The sequence below is a fragment of the Varanus komodoensis genome, unplaced genomic scaffold (genome assembly GCF_004798865.1).
Source record: "Varanus komodoensis strain SLA01 unplaced genomic scaffold, ASM479886v1 scaffold30, whole genome shotgun sequence".
NCBI classification, from domain to species: domain Eukaryota; kingdom Metazoa; phylum Chordata; class Lepidosauria; order Squamata; family Varanidae; genus Varanus; species Varanus komodoensis.
This window is the reverse complement of record NW_025335762.1, coordinates 811,628-832,067: the sequence shown is the minus strand read 5'-3', so window position 1 is coordinate 832,067 and position 20,440 is coordinate 811,628. Positions and strand designations below refer to the sequence as shown.

Here is a 20,440-nt window from a genome sequence, read left to right as displayed (position 1 = left end):
GAGCACGGGGCCATCCCCCCGGCCTGGAATCGACTAAACCGTGATGCCCAGAAGAAAGGGGGCACGAAGGGAACCGACTAGTGTGCTGAGCAGGGCTTTTTTTGTCACAGAAGGCACCCACCTGTTTTTCAATGGATTGCTAGCAGATCAGCAGCAAACATCATTAACAGGGTGCCTGCGGGCTGCTATTGTGTCTGCCCTCTGATAGTGAGGGAGAACTGCTTGGGGCTGGTGTGTGTGCTCACTGCCTGCAGCAACTTGAGTTCCCGCACCTTTTTTTTTTTTTTTTTTTTACAAAAAAAGCACTGGTGCTGAGTATCCCTCTGGGAGAGGGATCTGAGAAATTCACCGGTTGGAACCAGTTTATACCACTCAGACCTGAATGTGGAGCTGAACACACTTTGCAGGTGGAAATCTGTGCTTTTCAGAGTGTTCAGTATGTTCTGTCAAGCAAACTGTGTTGAGCAAGAGGTACAACTTTCAAAAATTGTGCAAGGCAAAATGCACACGTTTCCAAAATGCAGGCAGGTGTGTTTAATTGGAGGAAGGAGCATTTGCGGGGTGGGGGGGTGCTCCTTTAATAAACTTCTTGTGTGAGGCCAGGAAGGCAATCCAGGCACAGGGAAAGGCGAGACAAAAGAAAGCATGGCTGTTAAGCAGAACACGAGAGGACGCCGGATAATTCTTTGCTGCTCAAGTCAATGAGGTCACATTAAAAAAAGTCTTCTGGTCTGTTCAAAATTAGAGGCAACCATGATGACCTCGGCGTTTATGGCTTACTCTTGGGTTTCTCAGATGTCTCTGTTCTTGCTGGTGCAATGCTCTGAGGATCAAATCAGGGAGAAGCTTAAATCTATGCTGAGGAGGAGGAAGGAGGTACGTAAAACATGAAAGCCTAGAGGAATCGGGAGAAGCGCAGAAAAGTTTGGGGTTCAGGAGAAGAAATGGGCAGGCCTTAACAACGCTGAATTTTAAAATAAATTCTAGAAATAAGCAAGTCCTTATTCTTGCCGGGTGGGCGTGTATAGGGTGCGTCCACACCTGCTGACCTTGGAGTCAGCCCAACTGAATGCAGCGCAGCTTACCTCCGAGAAGAGGCATGTGGGATAGGACTGCATTACGTGCAGAGCTGTTGCTTAATCATGGGGTGTTGTGGGTCACTTTAGAGGAAGGCAACCACGTTTTCATCAAATCAAAAAGCTTAAAGCTGGCTCCCAGTCGTTGTGTCCCCCCCCTGCACACACACTTCTAATTGAAAATATTTTTATTTTTTATTCATTAGATGTATATCCTGCCTTTTTAAAGGATTCAAGGCAGCTTGCATTCTTCACCTCCTCTTGCTTGCAATCTTATCTTCACAACAACAACCCTGTGAGGTAGGCTGGGCTGAGAGTCTGTGACTGGCCCAGTCACCCAGTTGGCTCCATGGCCGAGTGGGGCTAGAACCCAGATCGTCTGAGTCCCAGTCCCAGCCCTGTGCTTTTAACCACTACATTACACCACACCAATTAATGCAAAGACAAACTTCTGTAAACTAGTATAGTTTAATGTTCTACATAGACACACACCATCATTCTTTCCAAGCAGCAGCAGAAGATGCATCTGCCATCCAAAAGTACACCAAAAATAATAACTTTTGTTCATACAGAAAATGTTGAATAACTACAAAGTATAAAAATAATCTAACTTTTGCATCAGATAAAAGTGGCAGATCCTGGAAGTGGCAGATAATGCCTGGTCTGAGACAAGCTGAAATGCCAACATAGCTGAATTGTGATTTTGGGCCAGGATGTTAATTAAGGTCCCCTCTTCAGCAGAAGGGTCCATTTTTCAGCTGGCTTCAGCCAGCTGGAGCCGGGGGTCAAACTAGATGACCCGGCAAATCCCTTCTGACTCGCTGTTTCTATGTTTCCAAGTCCTCTCTTCTTTTTATAGCTAGGAGGACCCCAGAATTCCCTGCTTGCTACCTTTGCTTTGTACAAAGCATGAGTGTCAGGGTGTGATGGGGACCCCAAGACCAGCAAAGAGTCAGTAAACACCCCTAAAAAAACACCCACTGCAATTATCCCTTTGCACAGGCGACTGAAGTCATGGGGGTGTTAAAAACCAAACAAGCCCCATTTACGTTCTCCAGCTCCTCCTCACAATCCTGAAAAGAACTCCATAAAACAATGGACAGGTGTGGCTCCAGGTTTCTGCCATTCAGACCTCCTGTGGGCCTGGAGCGCTGCCTCCATGTCCTTTTGCGCACGCTACTGCGCAGGGAAAAACAGATCTCCACGCTTTGGGTACTTCTGGGAATGGGCCTACCAGGGTCCCGAGTACTTTTCCTCCCCATCCTTTGAATTTCCTGGGGTGGGTGACTTCTGAAACAGCAGCTGTGGCTCAAAAATAAGAATAAATAAACACCGGCGGGACGGCCTTGGGAGAGGGCAGGGGCGGCACACACGGCCGTGTCCCTCGCTAACGGCCCCGTGCCGGTGCCACGAGAAGCACGCCGAGTGCGCTGCTCTCCCTGATGCAAGGAGGTCCGGCACACCGGGGAAGTGCGGGCGGCTCAGGAGGCCATGTTACTTCGAATCCAGCCCAGGTAGCGGGCCACGTTGGTGTAGACGCCCGGGGTGCCTTTTATCCCACAGCGCACGCCCCAGCTGACGATCCCGATCAGGGTCATTCGGTCGTTGTTCGGGCAAACCAGAGGCCCCCCAGAATCGCCCTGCAGGCAAGAGGGGCAGAAAAGAGGTGAGTGAGCAAGAGACCGACATTTGTGGGGCCCTGAAGCCGGACGGCACAGCTGGCAGGCGACTCGGCTGCCTCGGAAGCACGAACCAGGAGCAGCTCCGTGCCAAATGGCAGGAACGATCACCCTGATTTTTTTATGGGAGTCCCTATCCAGGCAAGGCATTGGGCGTGTGGGGACAGTGGAGGGAGAGTCCTCACCCTTCACTGCTCTCGTGACTCCGTGGTTTGTACTGGAAGACGCTTGCAATGACCCGAACGTGAGCTTTTCTTGCAAGGGACGCTAGCTCCAGAATCAGGGCTGGGCAATAAATACACACCCCCAAGATCCCTGTGTGGATCGGGGCACGCTGCCCTGCTGTTTGTTTATTTGTTAATGCATTCATAGTTTTCATCTCTGGTATTGCTCTTCTCTTCAGTAATATATGTATGCCCGTGTGCATTCACTTTATAGGTCTACTGGTCATTTCAGTCCTGGGTCAACCCGCACCTATGCCCAAATTCATTGCCTATAAATTTGCACCAAAGTGAGGTAACCTTGGGAGGGTGAAATGATGTTCGGTTTTTGTGCTTCGGTCTTTTCAGCTATTTATTTATTTGTTAACAATATTTATACCCCACCTTAGCAAAACGTCCCAGGATGGTTTTCCATGCTTAAACTGGGGAACAGAAGAAATTGGGAATGCCCCGTTTGTAAGGGCTTTTCTTCACAAGAAAAGGATTGCCTCTCTCCCCAGAAGTTCGGAGGAGACATGATAGAATTTTACAGGCTACTACGTATATTCCCCATGCATCTCTTGAAATAAGAGGACAGGTCATGCAGTGCAAGCGATTACTGGAGGTCCCCAAAAGAAAGACGATGTTTTTATTCTGTATTCACAGGCCATAGTCTTTTGCAACCAGGTGCTCTCCAAATGTGTTAGACTACAATTCCCATCACCCATTCTGTCTGGAAATCATGGGGGTCCGTGTCTAGAGGACATGAGATTGGAGAAGCTTTGTTTAGCTACCCATCCTGGCTTAATAAACCGTGAGTGCAGTGGCTTCAAGGAAGCTTATGGATCCTGGCTTGTTTGGAAGCCATTAAGCAACCCCCATTTGGAAGAAGCTGTCAAGTTGTGCACAGAATGGTTTCGTGAACTCAGGCACTGGCTTCTCTCCCAGTGAATTTTTGATCAGGTGTGTCGGAAGTCATGGTCGATATCGGTGGTTACTGGCTGTAAGAGCAAAGATGCGGCGTATTTTGGCATGCCGGGTACTAACCAGCCGTTACATTCGGTCTCCGCACAGGCGTGCGGGACCTCTGCCAGAGTCCGTTCCAGAGAGGCTCTCATCAGGGACTGCATTGCATGGGTGGGGGGAAGGCTGAAGCCAAAACGAGCAGGACTAAATGAGCAAAACTAGGAAGGTATTTTAGGTTACAGCTCTAGCTTTTGAAGCATGGCGACGGTTTTGAATGGGTGAAATGGCACAAAATATGGGGAGCCTCTAAATGAACGGAAGGCACACTAGGCGGGATACAAACATGCACAGTATTATATTCAGACAACTGGGCTTGCCTGGCAGGCGTCATCCAGCTCCCTGGTGTCTCCCGCACACAGCATGTTCTGTGTGACGGTCCTGTCGTCGAGATGCTCGGGCGTGCACAAGCTGGCCGGGTACAGCCTGACGTGGATTTCCTTCAGGCTCTTGGAGAAGAAAGGAGAAGCTGTGGGCAGAAAGGGAAGCGAGTTGGCACCAACGGGATGGCTCAGAAACACACCTGGAAGCAGCGCAAGGCAAAGGACAGGTGCTCACAAGGGGCCTGCCCTCCTCTTCATTACTGGAATGCAGGTGTTGCTTCCCAGCAGGGACGGCACCCCAAGAAGCTGGGTGGATTCCTGGCCTCAGGTAGCACAGCAGACGGGGTGCTCCCCGTGCAACAGAGAGGCAGGCAAGGGGCTTCCAAGGCGAGACAGACGGACTGAGAGTAAGGAGGCCCTGCCAGCGCTCGGTTGCGACCCCGCCCACCGTAGCCTTCAGCCACACTCCACCAGCTGCATGCGGCCCCGGCAAATTTTCCCCAAGGAAGAGCAGGCCTCACAAGGAAAAACAGACGTGGCTAAAACTGCATGTCTTTGAGGTGCTTTGCTGCCACTTGGGTGCTAGGTTCGGAAACGGAGCATCTCACCTTTCCTGGCTTGCTTTTGTTTTCAAAAGTAGCAAGATTCTAGTCCTCAAGCCACCACAACAGGCTTTATAAGGAGATGGGCAGAGGCTGCTGAAGTTTCAAAAGCCAGAGGGAGAGGCTGGGTAAGCGCTGCAGTGAATTGAGAGGGGAGCTCATCCTGCAGTGCCCAGTACCCTATTCAGAGTTTTCTCCTGTCACATCAGAGGAACGATGCACCTCTATCTGGGAGCTGGCAAGACATCCAGATGTGGAGGCAGCATGATGGTCTCGCCTCCTACACAGGAGAACGTTTCTAATTCCAAAAAGTCTAAAATGAAAATCCACACACACCCAAAGCTAGCTGTAATGGAGAAGCTGGCTTTCAGCATGCAGGACACTGTTTCTGCACACGGGCGCTCTCCTGTACTCTTCAGAGATGCAGCCCAGACAGGGAAGGGCCTTCTCTGGGAGAAAGCGGCCTGCCCTGCTCTACACTCACTTTCTCGTTTGTTTAATTCTGAACCCTGGCACGGAGGCCAGAGCAGCAAGAAGGGTATTCCCAGAAAGCTCAAGGTGAAGGCAACACTCTTGACTCGGGGGCACCGGCTTGCTGTAATAGAAGACAGATGCCTTCCGGGTATAAACATGTCTTATCCACCTGGATCCGCTCGTAAGCAGATCGGAATTCAGCCGGGAGACCCTTCCACGGCAGCAAGTCCAAGAGGCGGAAGAGGTTTGGTGTAGGGCACTTTTCCCTGTTGTCCGCGGATGAACCCTGACAGACAGACCTAAACCAGGGGACCGGAATCTCGGGGGGGGGGGGGGGGTTCATCCATGAGGCTGGGAAGGGACTTTAGTTCAAGTCTCCCTGCTGAAAAACAAACCCTCTGCAGCAAAAACCCACCCCAGAAGGGGCTGGGGTGGGACGGGGCAAAGACTTTGGAACGGGACACCCAAAGGACCGCCGCCTCCTCTCAGTTCAGGGCCCTCACCGGAAACGCTCTTGCAATGTCTCCAGACACGGAAAGATGCTCGGCTGAGTGGCGCGAGGGCAGCGGCTTTTGTGGCAGCACCTGGAGGCGCCCACTCCCTCCCGGGAGAGGCTGGGCTTACAAATAACATATTTTAAGAAACAACCAAATGAATGAGCAGAAGCAGCCCAGAACGCAGGGACGGCGTGCTTACATGTGTCGTGCTTGCCGTAGCCCGAGACCTCACATTCCGTCCAGTCGGGCAGCCTCAAGCCAGGCGTCGGCAGGCAGACGGTGCGCACGAAGTCCGTTTCCACCGCACACCTGCCGGAGACGGGCTTCAGCTTCAGCAGAGCTGGTGGCGGAGAAAACGCAAGAAGTGAGCCGTGTGAGGACGAAGAGGACCAGGCCAGGCCGGCCCCTCCGGGCCCACAAGCGGGCAGGAAAGCGCTTTTACCAATGTCGTTGTCGTATGTCTTCTGCTCATAAAGCCGGTGCAGGAGGAATTTCTCCACCTCGAACACCTGTTCCATCTCTTCCTGCTCGACCCGGGAAGTCCTGCCCAGCACGACCTTGATGCTGGTGGATTGTTTCCTGAAAGGAGGAAAACGTTTGCTCTCCAGTGGCACGGCTTCGCATCTCAAGTTCTGCCCATCTGGTAACAGAGCTCAGTCCATCGCTGCCGCCCGGGAATTTGGAGCGAAGGAGTGAAACGCACTCTCTGCCTTGCAGTCCCCAGTGATCTGATGTGCTGAACTACCACAGCTGGCATCCGCAGGCAGGATGGGCAAGGGGCGTTCTCCATGTTGGCTGGGGATGCTAGGCGTTGCAGTCCAACGCACTGGGAGAGAAAGGTCCCAGAGTTTCAAAGCTCAGCTCAACCATGTGTCCCACTGGTACCTTCAGCAGGCGACCGAACTTGGGGGAAAATAAATGCAGGACAACCCAGCTGCCTTACACGTTTGTCATATGCCAGAAGTGGCGCTTGGAACAGACCCGATCGAAGCATGAAGCATGTGAGAGAGAGAAAGCACACGTGTTTGCTCAGGGTTCCAAAACGCCCATGTTCCACAACCAGGAAGCCAAGTTCTGCGATCAAAATTAATTACACAGGCTCTACACATCTGTGTATGTTGGCCTGGTTTCGCTGGATCTGTTGCCCTTTTTATTATTTCATAGCCCCTCTGGCCATGGGGCACCATACAAATGCGATCGATCAATCGATGGCTCAATTGTCAATCAATCAACCTCTGAGGTTTTCCAATAGGTTTGAATCATTTTGCCAAGGCAGGGGAAGAGGAGAAAGGCGGGGAAGAGACCCACCGAAGGCTGGAAAAGCATGGAAATATTTGTAATCTGGTAAATGCCACCAGGGCTGGACAACTGTACTTTTAAAAAGGCGAGGAGTGAAAACTCTTTGGAAGGCCGTGCTGCTTAGCAGCCAGTGTATCCGCACAGCCTCCGGCTTGCAGCCTCCCTTGCAAAGACTCGGCAGGTTGCAGCGGGGTGCTCGCTCCGGGACAGGACACCTTCCCAAGGGGAGCAGCGGGAGCAGGGGAAGGGGAAGGGCCCGATGGCTCACCCGTCCGGCCGGGTCCCGCTCCGGCCCTGCAGGGCCCCCTGCTCCTTGACTGCAGAGAAGGCCAAGCGGCAGCAGTTGGGCTGCCGCTCGCTGCGTCGGCATCGGGTCAGGTCTGGCCCTCTGTCAGAGGCGCGGCGGGCCACACCGCTGCATCTCCGCCGCACGGCAGGAGGGCAGGAAGCTGCCAAGTCGAGGGCTGGTCTCTTACCCGTCTGAGAAGCAGTGCGCAGCCGAGAGGACCCAACACGGGCTGATCAGAATCCCGCCGCAGAAGAAGGAGTCCGTTCCTCGGTGCTTGTTAAAAAGAGCCGCCTGCCAGGGGTGGGCCTGGATATGCGAAAACCTGCCCAATTTGACCAGCTCCTGCACTGGATTGTGCTTCCTCAATCCACACGTGGCTGCGAGAGGGAAGCGAAGGTGCAGAAATGAGTGCCGAGCTGCCAAGTCTGAAGCCGTGCTCCGTGCTGAGTTCTGGGGGCCTCGGGCGATTCGTGCTCTGAGGGCCCAGCTCTTCTGCACCAGCCAGGCCATGGGCACCTCCTGCCCAGCACCGTCCCCCCTCTCCGGTCTTGCATCCCTCTGAACTGGAGTGTGGAGGGCAAGCAGGTGCCGAAGCTGAGAGGGAGCGCCTCCTTGAACTGTTTTTGAAATGTGAATTCCCCCGAAACAAAGACAGCCACCGAAAATGAACAATCAAATGGCTCTCCTGCAGCAGGCAAATATGAAATGTGCCTTCATAAAGGTACAAACGTCCTTCAGAAAAGGAGGACCAAACAGCCATCTATTTATCCATCTCCAGGTGGAGGCCAAATGGAGCCGCTTGGTGCGTCCCAACACGAGGGCCGCGCCGGAGCAGTCCAAAAGCGTCTCTTCATGCAGTGGCCATCCACGTGGGAAAGGGTGTAGCGGCAGCTTCTCAGCCATGTTCCCCAGCAACTCCAGTGCACAGGCGTATGGCCTCTGATCGCGGAAGGAGAATACGGCCACCAGGACTAGCAGCTCCTGGAAGCCCTCTCTTTCAGCAGTGTGTCCCATCCCTCTTTGAAACCATCCCAGCTGGCAGCTGCTGCTACTTCACATGAACGTGAGTTCCATAGTTCATCCAAAAAACGGGCCAAAAAAGTCCATCTTTTTCTGAGCCGAATCTCCCACCAAGCAGCTTCATTTGGGTTCTAGCATTATGGGAGAGAAAGCAAAAAGCCTCGCAATCCACTTTTCCCACGCTTCTCTCATGGCTCTCCTTCCTCACCTTTTCGAAGCAAAATGATCCCAGCTCTTCCTCGTATCAGAGCTGCTCCAACCCCCGGACCATCTCCCTTGCCCAGCTCTACACCGCCCTCTTCTGGGTGCGGCGACCAGAGTTGTGCACCATATTCTAAGCGTCGTTGCACCAAAGATTCGTTCGCAGGTGCTGCGCTACCGGCCCTTTTATTCTGCAGCGCCTTTCCTAATCACGCCCAGCATGGCGTTTGCCTTTCTCACAGCGGTTGCACACCAGCTGGTGCTGGGCGAACGCTGACTGGGCGGGCGAGGAGCCGCCGGCCCGTCTGCAGCCGAACCGCGCGTGCTGTCGCATCCCAAGCTAGGCGGTCCGCAACACGCCCAGAGGCTCTGGCCTGCAACCGGTCAGTGACCAGGACTTACAGCAGACGGGCACGTCGCAGTGTTCCCAGGTGGTCTGGCCTCCCTTGCGCACGTAGCACCAAGGCTGGGTGTCATTGTCGGGATTCCTGCAACACACAAAGCTTATTACTGCCCCGCGGAGCAGTGGTGGAAAGCACCGTTTCTCCACCCCGAGGGCTGTGAAGCTGCAGCCCTGCTTAATAACTGCTTCATGAATGCACTGTCTTTGTTTTCCTGTGCCGGGAAGCAAACAAATGCCCAAACCCAGGAAAACAAATCCAAAACAAATTGTTTAAGTGAACAAATCCAAAATGGAGCGAGCTTTGGGCTTCCCCAGAACTCTTCACTGGGCGAGGTGGTGTTCAAGGCTGGGCATGCGGGAAGCCAGGAAAACGCTCAGAAACTTGGCCTCATCTTGCGGCCAGACAGCCTGCAGCTGAGGACCTGTTTTAAAACGATGCTTGCTGGCTGACTGGATGGAAGGACGGACGGACGGAAGACATCGATAGCGGATGTTTCCAAGAACTGTGTTATAGTCCAGCATTCTGGGACATTCTGTACTGCCCCACAGCTGAAGCTCTCTGGATGGCTTACACAGTCCATAACAACAAATGATACAAAGTCAATAATTTATTTATGTTTGGGGATATTTGTATTTTATCTTTGTAAGCCGTCCTGAGGCTTTTGCAAAGGATGGCATATAAATATCCTAAATAAATAAAAAAAATGTCAGAAATATAAAAACATTTACCAATTTTAAATGGATCCATGTAGCTGCTTGAATTGAAGGTGTGGCCAAGGGGAACGGCCGTACTTCAACCCCCCCCCCCCACACACACACACACCTTTGTGCAGGAGGCACCTTTCCTCACCCAGGGCTCATCCTGGGCTCTGGAAAGCACTCCCCTCCCAGGACTCCAGTTTTCTTTAGACTGGACAAAAATACGATGTTTATATGGTTCTGATCATATTGCATTTTAATCCCGCTTTTTTTCTCTTGCAAGGAACCCCAGGCGGGTCACAAAGTCTTCCTCTTCTGCAGAGGAGTTCTTGATGATACTCTTAAAATAAGCGTTTTTAAAGGTCTTGCTAAAGAAAGGCGCGACACAGCGAGGAAGGCGGGCGGCTCACCGGCAGTAGTTGTGGCTGCTCAAGCCCCAGGTGTTGGCGTCTGGCATCCTGGCCCCGTACATCTTCTGGGTGAGGTACTCGGAGTCCCAGTTCAGGCAGGTGGCACCAGATTGTGTGTGGCTGCGGCTGCCACGGTAGTCAACTCCCCTTCCGGAAACACACGTGTGCTTCTCTGCAGCAAGGGAGAGAAAGTAGCCATGGGGCTTTTGGCTAGAGCATCGCCAGGGCGCATCGCCAGGGCGCACCCTGGTGAACGGCGGCCCCTTGTGGCCCCCCTCTCTCCCCTTGTTCCCCCACTTTCTCCCCTTGTTCCCCTTCTGTTGTCTTCTGCACTAGATTGTAAGATCACTGGGGCAGGGACCTGATTTGTCAAGTGGGGGCAGCCAGCTAACAAAACCCAGCCCGGACTAGAGGGGAGAATGCTGCCCTGCCAGGAGCAGTCCGGCCATTTCTTCCCCATACCAGCAGAAAAAAGGGGAACTGCCAGGCGGGGAGCACGTGGAACTGCGTTTCCCCCACCACAGCAGCAAACGATTCCCAGGGCCGCTTACTGTCAGAGCAGGGCCGGATGCTGCAGTTCTCCCAGCTGAGCCGCCCGGCTTTGGAAATGTAGCACCAGGGCTTGGAGTGCGCGTCCGGGTTCCTGAGGGGGGGCGGGTGAGGGGAAGAGGAGGACTTAAATCAATGAGTAAATACAGCCATTCATCAATCGACGAATAAATAGGTACTCTGTGGCATGAATATGTCGGCAGACTTGGCTTTTAAAAACACAACTGCAGCCCCAGCAAAGCCAAAATAAACAGTACGTATAATAAAATCGAATCAAATATTTGAACAAAAGATCACTGCGAATGACAACAGCCATTTATTAACTGAACACACAGCCTGCCCTTTGTCCAAAAAACCGTAAATGAAATTTAAAAGGAACCCTTCTCACCGGCAGTAGTTGTGGTGGCCGAGCCCGAGCCGCAGGGCATCTGGCCGCCGGGCGCTGTAGGTCTCCCTGGCCAAGGCATTCAGGTTCCAGTTCAGGCAGGCAGCTCCGCTTTCGGTCACACTCCACTGGCCCCGGTAGGTTTCCCCAGCGTCCTTGTAGCACAGAGCTCTGGTTTCTGAGCAAGGAGAGGCAAAGCATTCAGCCGGTCCGGCTCCTGGAGCGGGGCCTGCCGAGCAGCAGCAGTAGCAGGGTTGGGACAGGGTGACCGGGGCCACTGCGCCCCTCTGGATCCTGCTCTGCCACCCCTCGCATCGTGTGGAGGGGCAGAAGTAGGACTGGTGTGCGATCGCCGGCACGTCGCTGGGCCATGCCTGCGCCCCGGGGTCCCGCAGCCCCTTCCCCCCTTCTCAGGCTACACTGCATTCGGTGCAACGCGGTGGCTAAGGGCCGAAGGGTGCGGGGGTGAGCCAGACGGGAGCATCCCGGCCCACATTTCGCTGAGAGAGTGAGCAGCTGCTAGACTGCCATCCAGAATGTGCTGGATTCCTTTGTTTTATTTTTACTGGATTTACGAGGGGCATTCAATGTACTCTCGGTATTGGGTTGATTTGCTATTGATGTGGGTAATTTAATTATTTCATTAGCTAATGACCCTATCTGAGGGTATACATGCAAAATTTCAAATCAGTGTGATCATTAGTTCCCTAGTAATCCTCAGTGAAAGGCGACCATGATGACTGACACGACCATGTTGAAGAAAATCGAGCACCGCACTGTGATTAGGTTCCTTACAAAACAAGGAAAAAGTCAAAAAATCATTCGTGAAGAGATGGTGGCCATTTACCAGGACTCTGCATCTTCATTATCTACTGTTCAAAAGTGGTCAAGTGAATTTAAAAGGGGCAGAGAAAGCATTGAAGATGACCCTCGCTTGGGTGGGCTGGTTACTGCCACTACGAAAGAAATGTGAAAAAAATTGAGAAGCTTGTATTGGAAGATGTCTGAATAAAAATCAAAATGTCAGCAGAGATGACAAACCTATCCGTTGGTACCATATTTACTATTTTTCATTTCCAAGGTCTGTGCAAGACGGGTGCCGCGAATGCTCATGGCGCCTCAGAAACAAGTGCGAGTCGAGTGCTGCAGGGAGTTTTTAGAGCTCTGTGGTGAAGATCCATTGAGGATTTTTGACTGCATTGTTACTGGAGATGAAACCTGGGTTCATCACTATGACCCTGAAAGTAAGCAGGAGTCCATGCAGTGGTATAAAAAGGTGCTGACCCTCCGAAGAAATTCAAAGTCACTCCATCGGCCGGAGAAATCATGGCCACAGTGTTTTGGGACTCAAAGGGAATTTTATTGATCGAGTACACGAAAAAAGGCGAAACCATAAATGCAGCATCTTATGCAACCACTCTGCGTAATTTAAGAGAAGCAATTAAAGAAAAAAGGCGGGGGAAACTGAGTGCAGGTGTGTTGCTTCTTCACGACAATGTGCCCGTTCACATGCCGCGTGTTTCGAAGGCTGCTGTGTGAGACTGTGGTTTCGAAGAGATAAACCACCCACCCTGTAGCCCGGACCTGGCCCCCAGTGACTACTACCTATTCCCGAATTTAAACAAAGATCTTCGTGGAAAGCGATTTTCCGACGATGAAGAGCTCAAGGCGGCAATTAATGCACATTTTTTAGACAAGGAGGAAGAGTATTTTTTACAGGGAATTGCAAAGTTAATTTCTAGATGTAATAAGTGTATTGAAGTTATGGGGGACTACACTGAAAAATAAAAATTATTTCAATTTATTATTCCTTTTTCTTCATGCTGATACCGAGAATACATTGAGCGCCCCTCGTATATGTCGCTTTTTTCTTTCAACAAACGCATTCTCCTCCTCCTGCTTATTCATCCTCGCAGCAACAACCCTGTGAGGTAGGCTGGGCTGAAGCTCTGTGACTGGCCCAGAGTCACCCAGTGGGCCCCATGGCTGAGCGGGGACTTGAACCCAGATCGCCCGAGTCCCCATCCCGCACTCTTAACCATGACACCACCCTGGACTGGGAGCCTGCACCAGTTCGCTGCTGGGTGTTGGCCCCAACGGGCTGCTCCGTGCTCCTGTGGTGCCGCTGGCCGTCCTTTGGCCTGCAGCCGGAGCCGTGCCCCGAGACCCCCCGGTTCCACCAAAAGCCAAGGATCGGTCCTGCGGGCCTCGTGTGCAAGCCCTCCTTCCCCCACCCGCCCACCCGCCCCTCCGGCATCCGCTCACTCACCAAACTCGCAGTGCTTCCCAGAGAAGCCTGGCGGGCATAAGCAGAGGAAGAGCCTGGGCGAATACAGGGCTTCCCAGCAGGTGGCCCCGTGGAAACACCACGGCCTCCTACAGCCTGTGGGAGCAAGAGGGGGGGTGCTCAGCCCTGCTTTTGCAGCGTCTGGGGGGACCTGCCCTGGACCCGCAAGCACACGGGGAGGGACCAGAACCCGCGCCGGGGCAGAGCCCGCGCTGTGCGCCCAGCAGGCCCCGGCAACTCTGGCGCCAGGGATTCCCCTGCCCAGGGGGCTAGCGCTGGGCTGGGCGGACTGTGCTGAGCCAGGGGGCCCAGGCGGCTGACCCACAGGACAGGGGCGGGCAGTCCTTTGCCTTGCTGGAAGCTTCATCCGATTGCCTGCAGGGGGCGTCTGAGAGGCGGCCCAGGGCCGTGTGCAGCCCGGCCTGCGGATTGCGCGCGCCTGTGCTAGGGAGCGGCACACATGGACTGAACACGCGCCCAGCACATCCGAGCCATTTTTCCTTCCTTCAGGGCGGGGATGTGTGTGCCCAGACCCGTTCTGGCAGACTCTTGGCCAGGGGCTGAAGCCCAGGCAGGCCTGAAGGCCCCGCGTGGCCATGTTGGGGCTCCCATCCCGCCCCTCAAGCCTCCCAGGCCACACCGCCTCCTCCTGACCATACCCCCTTTCTCCCTCACCGGCCGCTGACCATTTGGTGTCTTCCAGGCCTTGGCTCCATTTTGCCGCCCCCCTTCTGAAGGACGGGCACATCCAGTCTGAGAAGGGGTATATTCCTAGCTGTTCCTGCCCTTTCAGGCACTGCAGCCTACGGCCCGTCCCATCCCTGGAATGCTTCTGCTCCCCGGGAGCTTCTCCAGGCTTGGCCTTGGTCTCCAGGCCAGAAGAGGCTCGACACCCTGGCTGCAGGATGTGCCGGCTTCACCTCGGATGGGCCCAGGATTCTCGGAGGGCAGCCGTGAGCATTTCAGCTCCCTCGCGGCCACGCAACACACCCCAGCCTCCCCAGCACTCACTTTGGACTGGCACCCGGTGGCAGAAGGCGCCACTGCTCTCGCATCGACAGTATTCGACGTGCTGCTCCGCCTGGCGCAGCCAGCTCTCGGACTGCTGGTAGACTTGCTGGGTGCTCAGTTCTCTGCAGAGGGCTGGAAGCAGGAGACAGGAAGGCCTTTGGAGCAGACAGTCCCCGGAAGCACCTGAGCTCCCCTGCTCCCTGCTCTGCAGCCTCCCCTTCTTTGCCAGCCACAGCATAAGGAACAGGAGAAGCTTCAGTCCCCATCATCCCCAGTCCCCCAACAGCTGCAGGCGGGGGCTGCCTGCCCTTCCCTCCAAGCACTCGGCAGGACAAGGGGTGTGTGACATCCAAAGTAATACAATGTGCACACGCCTGGGATTGCATGCAGATCCCATCAGGAGCCACTCCCAGTCCTTCTGGCTGCATGGAAAAGTTTGAGAAATCAGGATGGACTGAAAGCCCTGTGAAGTTTTGGGAAGGCGCTGCAGCTGGGACTTTGGGGAAATCCAGTGCAGGATCAGCCATCATGTGACCCCCTGTGACAGCCCTGCAGTTATTTCAGAAGTCAGCAGAAGGATCCGGTGCTTGACCTGGTCGCTGGCAAACCAGCCCCTGGAATTGCCTTACCAAGAGGGAATCTGGGCGAGCCGCATTTTCTGGAACCATCGAGCAAGCAGACCACTTGGCACGCTTCTGCCACGGGCCTCGCCCTGCCCCTGGACCGCACGGCTCCTTCCCCCCCTACGTCTGCATGCTTATCCCCCGTGACCTCCCACCCTGAGCCTGCTTCGCACCGCAGCTGCTGCTGCTTCTCTCCTCTTCCTCACGGTGGCTTCTGCTTGCCTGCTCGCTCGGCCAGCAGAGAGCCGAGAGGCTGGCGGGGCAGGCGGTTCCCCTTCGTCACCACGCCTCTCTCTGGGCCAGAGGGCGAAGAGGAGGAGCCGGCACAGGGGGCTGCAGCCAGGGCCCCTGGCTTCTGGGCCCTCGGCGGGTGCCTGAACACGCTGCCTGCTGACACCAGCCCTAGTGGGAAATGGTGCCGAGCCAGTTTGTCTGTCTGTCTGTCTGATTAATGCTTTTATAAGCTGTCCTTATACTAGCGTCTATTTTACAACAACTAAAATAGAAATTAAGGTAGCACAGCGTGCAGTAGAAACACATTAAAACCAATTAGACATTAAAATAAAGGGAGAATAAAAAGGTTTTAGCCTGGCGCCAAAAAGAAAGAAGCGTTGGCACCAGGCGAACCTCTCTGGGGAGCATATTCCATAATTGGGGTGCCACCACAGAGAAGGCCCTCCTCCTGGCAGTCACCCTCCTGCTCTCCTTCAGGGAGGGCTCAAGGAGAAGGGCGTCTGCCCCAGACCTTAAGGGGCGGGCAGCCACATATGGAAGGAGACGCTCCTTCAGGTAACCAGAGCCTCAGCCATTTAGGGCTTTATAGGTCACCACCAGCACCTTAAATTGGCCCCGGGCTTCGACTGGTAGCCAGTGTAGGTGGAAAAGGGCCGGCGTTACGTGTTCATGCCTGCCGGTCCCCGTTAACAACCTGGCGGCTCTATTCTGGACCAGCTGAAGTATCCAGACCGCCTTCAAGGGCAGCCCCACGTAGAGCGCGTTGCAGTAGTCCAGTTGGGGAGTTACCAGTGTATAGGTGACTGTTGCTAAGCATTGCTCCATATTCCCTTCCCCTTATATACCCTTATATATTCATAAACCCTTCCCCCCATGCCAGCACACGGCTGCCCATCCTTACCTTGCCTCGATCGGGCCCCTCGTCTGACGCGCATGCGCAGCCCCTGCCAAGAGAATAAAAAGGGGTTTGTGGTGGAGAAGCGAAGCTCCTGGGGAGACGAGCCGTTCGAATCTAGGGCTGCCGTTCAAAGCGAAGCACGTGGGGCCGGGGTGGGGAGGGCGTAGGTGTCGCCAACCTCTCCACTTTAAGAGGCTTCTGCGCTAGTTTAAAGGAAAAGGCAAAAGCGGCCCTCGGCACGTCTGTTAAATTCCATGCTCGTTGGGGGCATGAAATGCTAGCCACAGTCACCGACCCACAGAGCACGGATGCCCCAACATGGTGCCCTCCAGGGGGACGGGACCCCCACCAGCATCGTCCCCAGCCAACAAGGCCGTGGCAGTGCAGTGCGTCTGCAGGACGGCAGGCCGGAGCAGCGAGGCTTGCAGAGCAGGAAGGTAAACTCGTGCCAGCAAGAAGCCAGGCAGGGCAAGAGAGGATGCCACTGACGAGAAGTCGGGTTCCTCTGGATCCCACCCAGCAAGGCTCCCCCTCCTCTCCATTTCTTCCTCGCCATCACCTCCTTGCACCCGCGGAAGGCTCGCGCGAGGGGCTGGCGAGGGAGAGCCCCATCTCCCAGGCAAGGGCGAACAACGGCAGCGGAGGCGTACCTCGCACCAGCCTGCGGCTCCCAGCAGCACCAGCAGGACACACGCCACTCCCGGCTTCATCCCGACGTCTTCCGGCGATGCGGGACCTGGCCGAGAGCAGAGTGGAAGTGGGTGAGATGCGGCGAACACCCACGAGCCCGGGAACCGAGCGGCTGCCGCCGGGAGCTTCGCGGAGAAGCCTCTGCGCCGCTGCCAGACTGAAGGGCAGGCTCTCCGCTCAAGTCATCTGAGTCCAGCCCCCCGGAAGCGGCAGCCGAAAGTAGGTTAGCCGGCCTGGGAAAGGGGCTTGCGGTCTCGGCTCAGCTCGGCCCCTGGTGCCTCTTTCTTTGACTCAGTTCCCTGCAGCACAACAGCCTCCGGGGCCTTCAAGTCCAGCCCCTTCCAGCTGCTCCGGCTGCTCCTCTTGGCGATCTGACCTCCTCCCCACTTCTCCTGCACTGCCCAGGATAATCTGGCTGTCTTCTTACAGGATGAATTTCCACCCCTCCCCCGCCTTTATCTTGCAAATCATCCACTGCAGAAGATTCCCCCCTCTGGTTCCCTCCAGCCGTGCTACAACCCCCATCGTCCCCAATGACCATGCTGCCTGGGAAGATGGGAGTTGCATCTGGCACATCTGCAGGGGAACAGGTTGTGGTGGCGTGCACTATAAAGAAATGGCAACGGATTTATGTGGCCGAAGGGGCTTCAGCAGGCTATTCCTCCGTCTTCTGCACACTTGGACAGAAAAGGGGCTACAGGCAGGTCAAGCCAGCCAGGACGGCGGAGAAAGCTGGGAGTTGCAGCATGTTCTTCCGTCAGAACTCGCACAGGAGCGCGGCTTGCTAGTCCTCTTCCTCTCCATCCCCACAACAGCCCTGTAAGGTAGGCTAGGCTGAGAGCACCCGTGGAGCTTCATGAGGACTAGAACCCAGGTGTCTGGAGTCCCTGTCCAGCACTCTGACCACCACACCACAGTGGCTCCTCCGGATTTTCTTCCGTAATGCATTTTCTGCTAAAAGGGTAAAAGACGGAAGGGGCAGTGGACGGTTAGGGGAGTGTGGTGTGGTCATCATGGAGACCCACTGAATTCCGTGCGTGAGTCATCCCTGTCTGGAAGGGGCCCTCATCTGTTTTCTTTGGATTCTGTGTTTCCAAGAAGGATGAAAGGCAAGGATATTTACATCTGCATTTACTTAGGGGGGGGCAGGGACCCGTAGTCCTTTGTTTACATCTGAGTATGTTTGAGTGGCTGTTTTCCTTCTTTCTTGCCTCAAGCCAAGGGAATCAGCCTGCAGGAAGAGTTGCAGAGCAATCTCATACCAGTCTACTCGAGAGTAAGCCTACCATGTCCAGGGAACAGGCCCACAGCTCTCCAGCTGCAATCTTCCTTTGCAAGCCTTACTTAATTGAAAACCTTGATTTAGGTCATTTACATGACTCTTCATTTCTGCCTCAAAACCAGGAAGTGGTCCAGGGCTTCTTAACACAAAGGTTCTATTTGAAGAGATGCCAATTAAGTGCAGCTAAGGGCAGAAAAAATGGTCTGTTGCTTTCTTGTATCCTGGCTGCTTTACAAAGTGGGATCAGAGAAGTATCAATGCTGTTTTGCAGAAATAAGAAACCACATTTTCACATTTAACCTGCTGGCAGTTGCAGTCCTAACACTGAGAGCTGGTGTGATGATTAGACTGTTGGCTGGTTTCTAGTCCCTATTGAGCCAGGAAGCTCCCTGGGTGTTCTTAGGCCAATCCTAGCCTTTTAACCGAAACTACCTTGCAGGGTTGTTGTGGGGATAATACAGAGGGGAGAAAACCTTCCTTTCTTGCAAGAGGAAAACAGGTAGGATATAAATGTCATATAATAAAAAGAACAGGCAAACATCTCCAAATTCCCAAAATTCAACATGCAAAGATGGATCAAAGCTAGAGGAGAAATTTTGCATACATTTCCCTAAGCTTGTATTTTGGAAAAAAAATACCTGCTCCATATGCCCCGTAATGCAGTGTGAGTGAGGGAAACACATACAGAGAATTCATCTGGGCAAGCTAAACCAGAAGCCAGAATAAACAGAGATTCTGGCGGGACTCACCAATAGTCCACCGCCGTGTTACCAGAATGAACTCCCTAAAATCACCCTGATACTTATTCATTTTGTACCCTGCCTTTTTCCTTCCAAGGAACTCAAGGCAGCTCCCCTAATTCTCCTCCTCAAATTCTTATCCTCGGAAAAACAGCCCTGTGGGGTAGGCTGGGCTGAGAGTCCGCGACTGGCCTGGAGTCACCCAGTGAGCCCTGCGGCCAAGCAGGGACTCGAACCCGGCTCTCCCAGGGCCCCAGCCCAGCGCCCCTAACCCCTGGGCCCGCTGGCTCTCAAATGCGCTAGCCCGGCTGCTCAGCTCCGCAGGTCATCCGGGGGGCAGCGGGGACAACTGTGTGTCCTGGGGGTGGGGAGAGCCTCACAATTCACCTCTTCCCCTCCACTGCCGGCCCGGATAACGGCAGGGCTGGCCCAGCTGCTAGGATGGGATCCCACTGCAGCACGACGTTCAGCTCTCCGAGGATGGGCAGTGGGGTTAGGACTGCCTTCCCCAGCCTCGCCCTCCCGGGGACCGGGTGGCCACTCCCAGCCCCCTCCAGGCAGCTATGCCTGCTAGGGGATGCTAGGAGTGGTGGTCCCACGCAGCTTGGGAGTCAGGTGTTTCATGGGACCTATGCTCCTGGAAATAAGTGCCTGCCCGAGAGACACGGCTGCCAAGTTTACAAGGAGAGGGCCGGTGTCCGAGAACTGCTGATCTTCCACCCTAAAACCGGATACCAGTCACTGCAAATTAATCCAAAGCTGATGAGAGCAATTGGATAAGGGCTGGGGACAAAAGGATGAGTCACTGGGTCAGAAACCAAAACAGAAGAGAGAAAGGCTGCAAGAGAGAAATTTGGGAGGCTGAAACTGTCGGGGCTTAACCCTTTCACATCCTCTGACATGTCACAGTTGGCAAAACGGGCCGCCTTGTGCACTTCTGCTCCTGTTCGCCTCTGAGCAATCCATTCTCTGATTCCCCCCTTGCACTGTTGCCGGAGCCTAAATTATTGATTTATAACACATTATGGGAATTGCATCTGAAGAAGTAAGGGTAAGTCTGGATTAAGACAGGGGAGATGTAGGTTAAACCCCCGCTCAGCCATGAAAGTTGACTGCAGAACCGGAGCCCAGTCTCTCCCTCCCCCTGCCAACCTCACAGGGTTGTTGTGTGTGGATAAACTGCAGATCTCCTGACAGAAATCAAGAGAAGCAACAGCTGTTGAAAGCCAGTGGTCCCACCTGCCTCTAAACCGTGGGAGCTCTCACAGTTTAAGATAACTCGAGGAGGAGGAGAAATTGCACATGAAAACAGAGGAAAAGCGGGTGTTTAGCCAGCCGTCCAGCGAAACGAGAAGCCCCCGGCCGAGCTGGTAGTGCTCGTTCCAGTGTGCAAGAGATCCGTTCTGTAGGCGTCCACCGGTGAAGGGTGCCTGCCTCAGAGAAGGGACAACCGGCATCTCCAAGCCAGGGAATTTGGGATGGGGGCCAGCAGCCTCGCTAGCAGGAAGCTGCCCCGTTCGGCCGTTGCTTTGAACTAATGGTCAGG

At 54.2% G+C, this 20,440-nt stretch overlaps 1 protein-coding gene across 1 annotated transcript in view; it reads right to left on the bottom strand.

Annotated features, from left to right (window-relative positions):
* Nucleotides 1-1,528: 1,528 nt before the first annotated feature.
* The window catches only part of PLAT (plasminogen activator, tissue type), a 26,593-nt gene continuing 7,681 nt past the window's right edge, over nucleotides 1,529-20,440 (bottom strand). Inside the window, exons 3-15 of the mRNA XM_044437466.1 lie at nucleotides 16,833-16,918; nucleotides 16,186-16,228; nucleotides 14,428-14,559; nucleotides 13,399-13,512; nucleotides 11,133-11,307; nucleotides 10,747-10,838; nucleotides 10,196-10,367; nucleotides 9,086-9,171; nucleotides 7,650-7,839; nucleotides 6,317-6,453; nucleotides 6,074-6,214; nucleotides 4,299-4,447; nucleotides 1,529-2,716 (exon numbers count right to left, since the gene is read on the bottom strand). Coding sequence (XP_044293401.1) covers nucleotides 2,558-2,716; nucleotides 4,299-4,447; nucleotides 6,074-6,214; nucleotides 6,317-6,453; nucleotides 7,650-7,839; nucleotides 9,086-9,171; nucleotides 10,196-10,367; nucleotides 10,747-10,838; nucleotides 11,133-11,307; nucleotides 13,399-13,512; nucleotides 14,428-14,559; nucleotides 16,186-16,228; nucleotides 16,833-16,892 — 1,650 coding nt within the window. The 5' untranslated portion in view covers nucleotides 16,893-16,918 and the 3' untranslated portion in view covers nucleotides 1,529-2,557. The remainder of the gene's footprint in view (nucleotides 2,717-4,298; nucleotides 4,448-6,073; nucleotides 6,215-6,316; nucleotides 6,454-7,649; nucleotides 7,840-9,085; nucleotides 9,172-10,195; nucleotides 10,368-10,746; nucleotides 10,839-11,132; nucleotides 11,308-13,398; nucleotides 13,513-14,427; nucleotides 14,560-16,185; nucleotides 16,229-16,832; nucleotides 16,919-20,440) is intronic.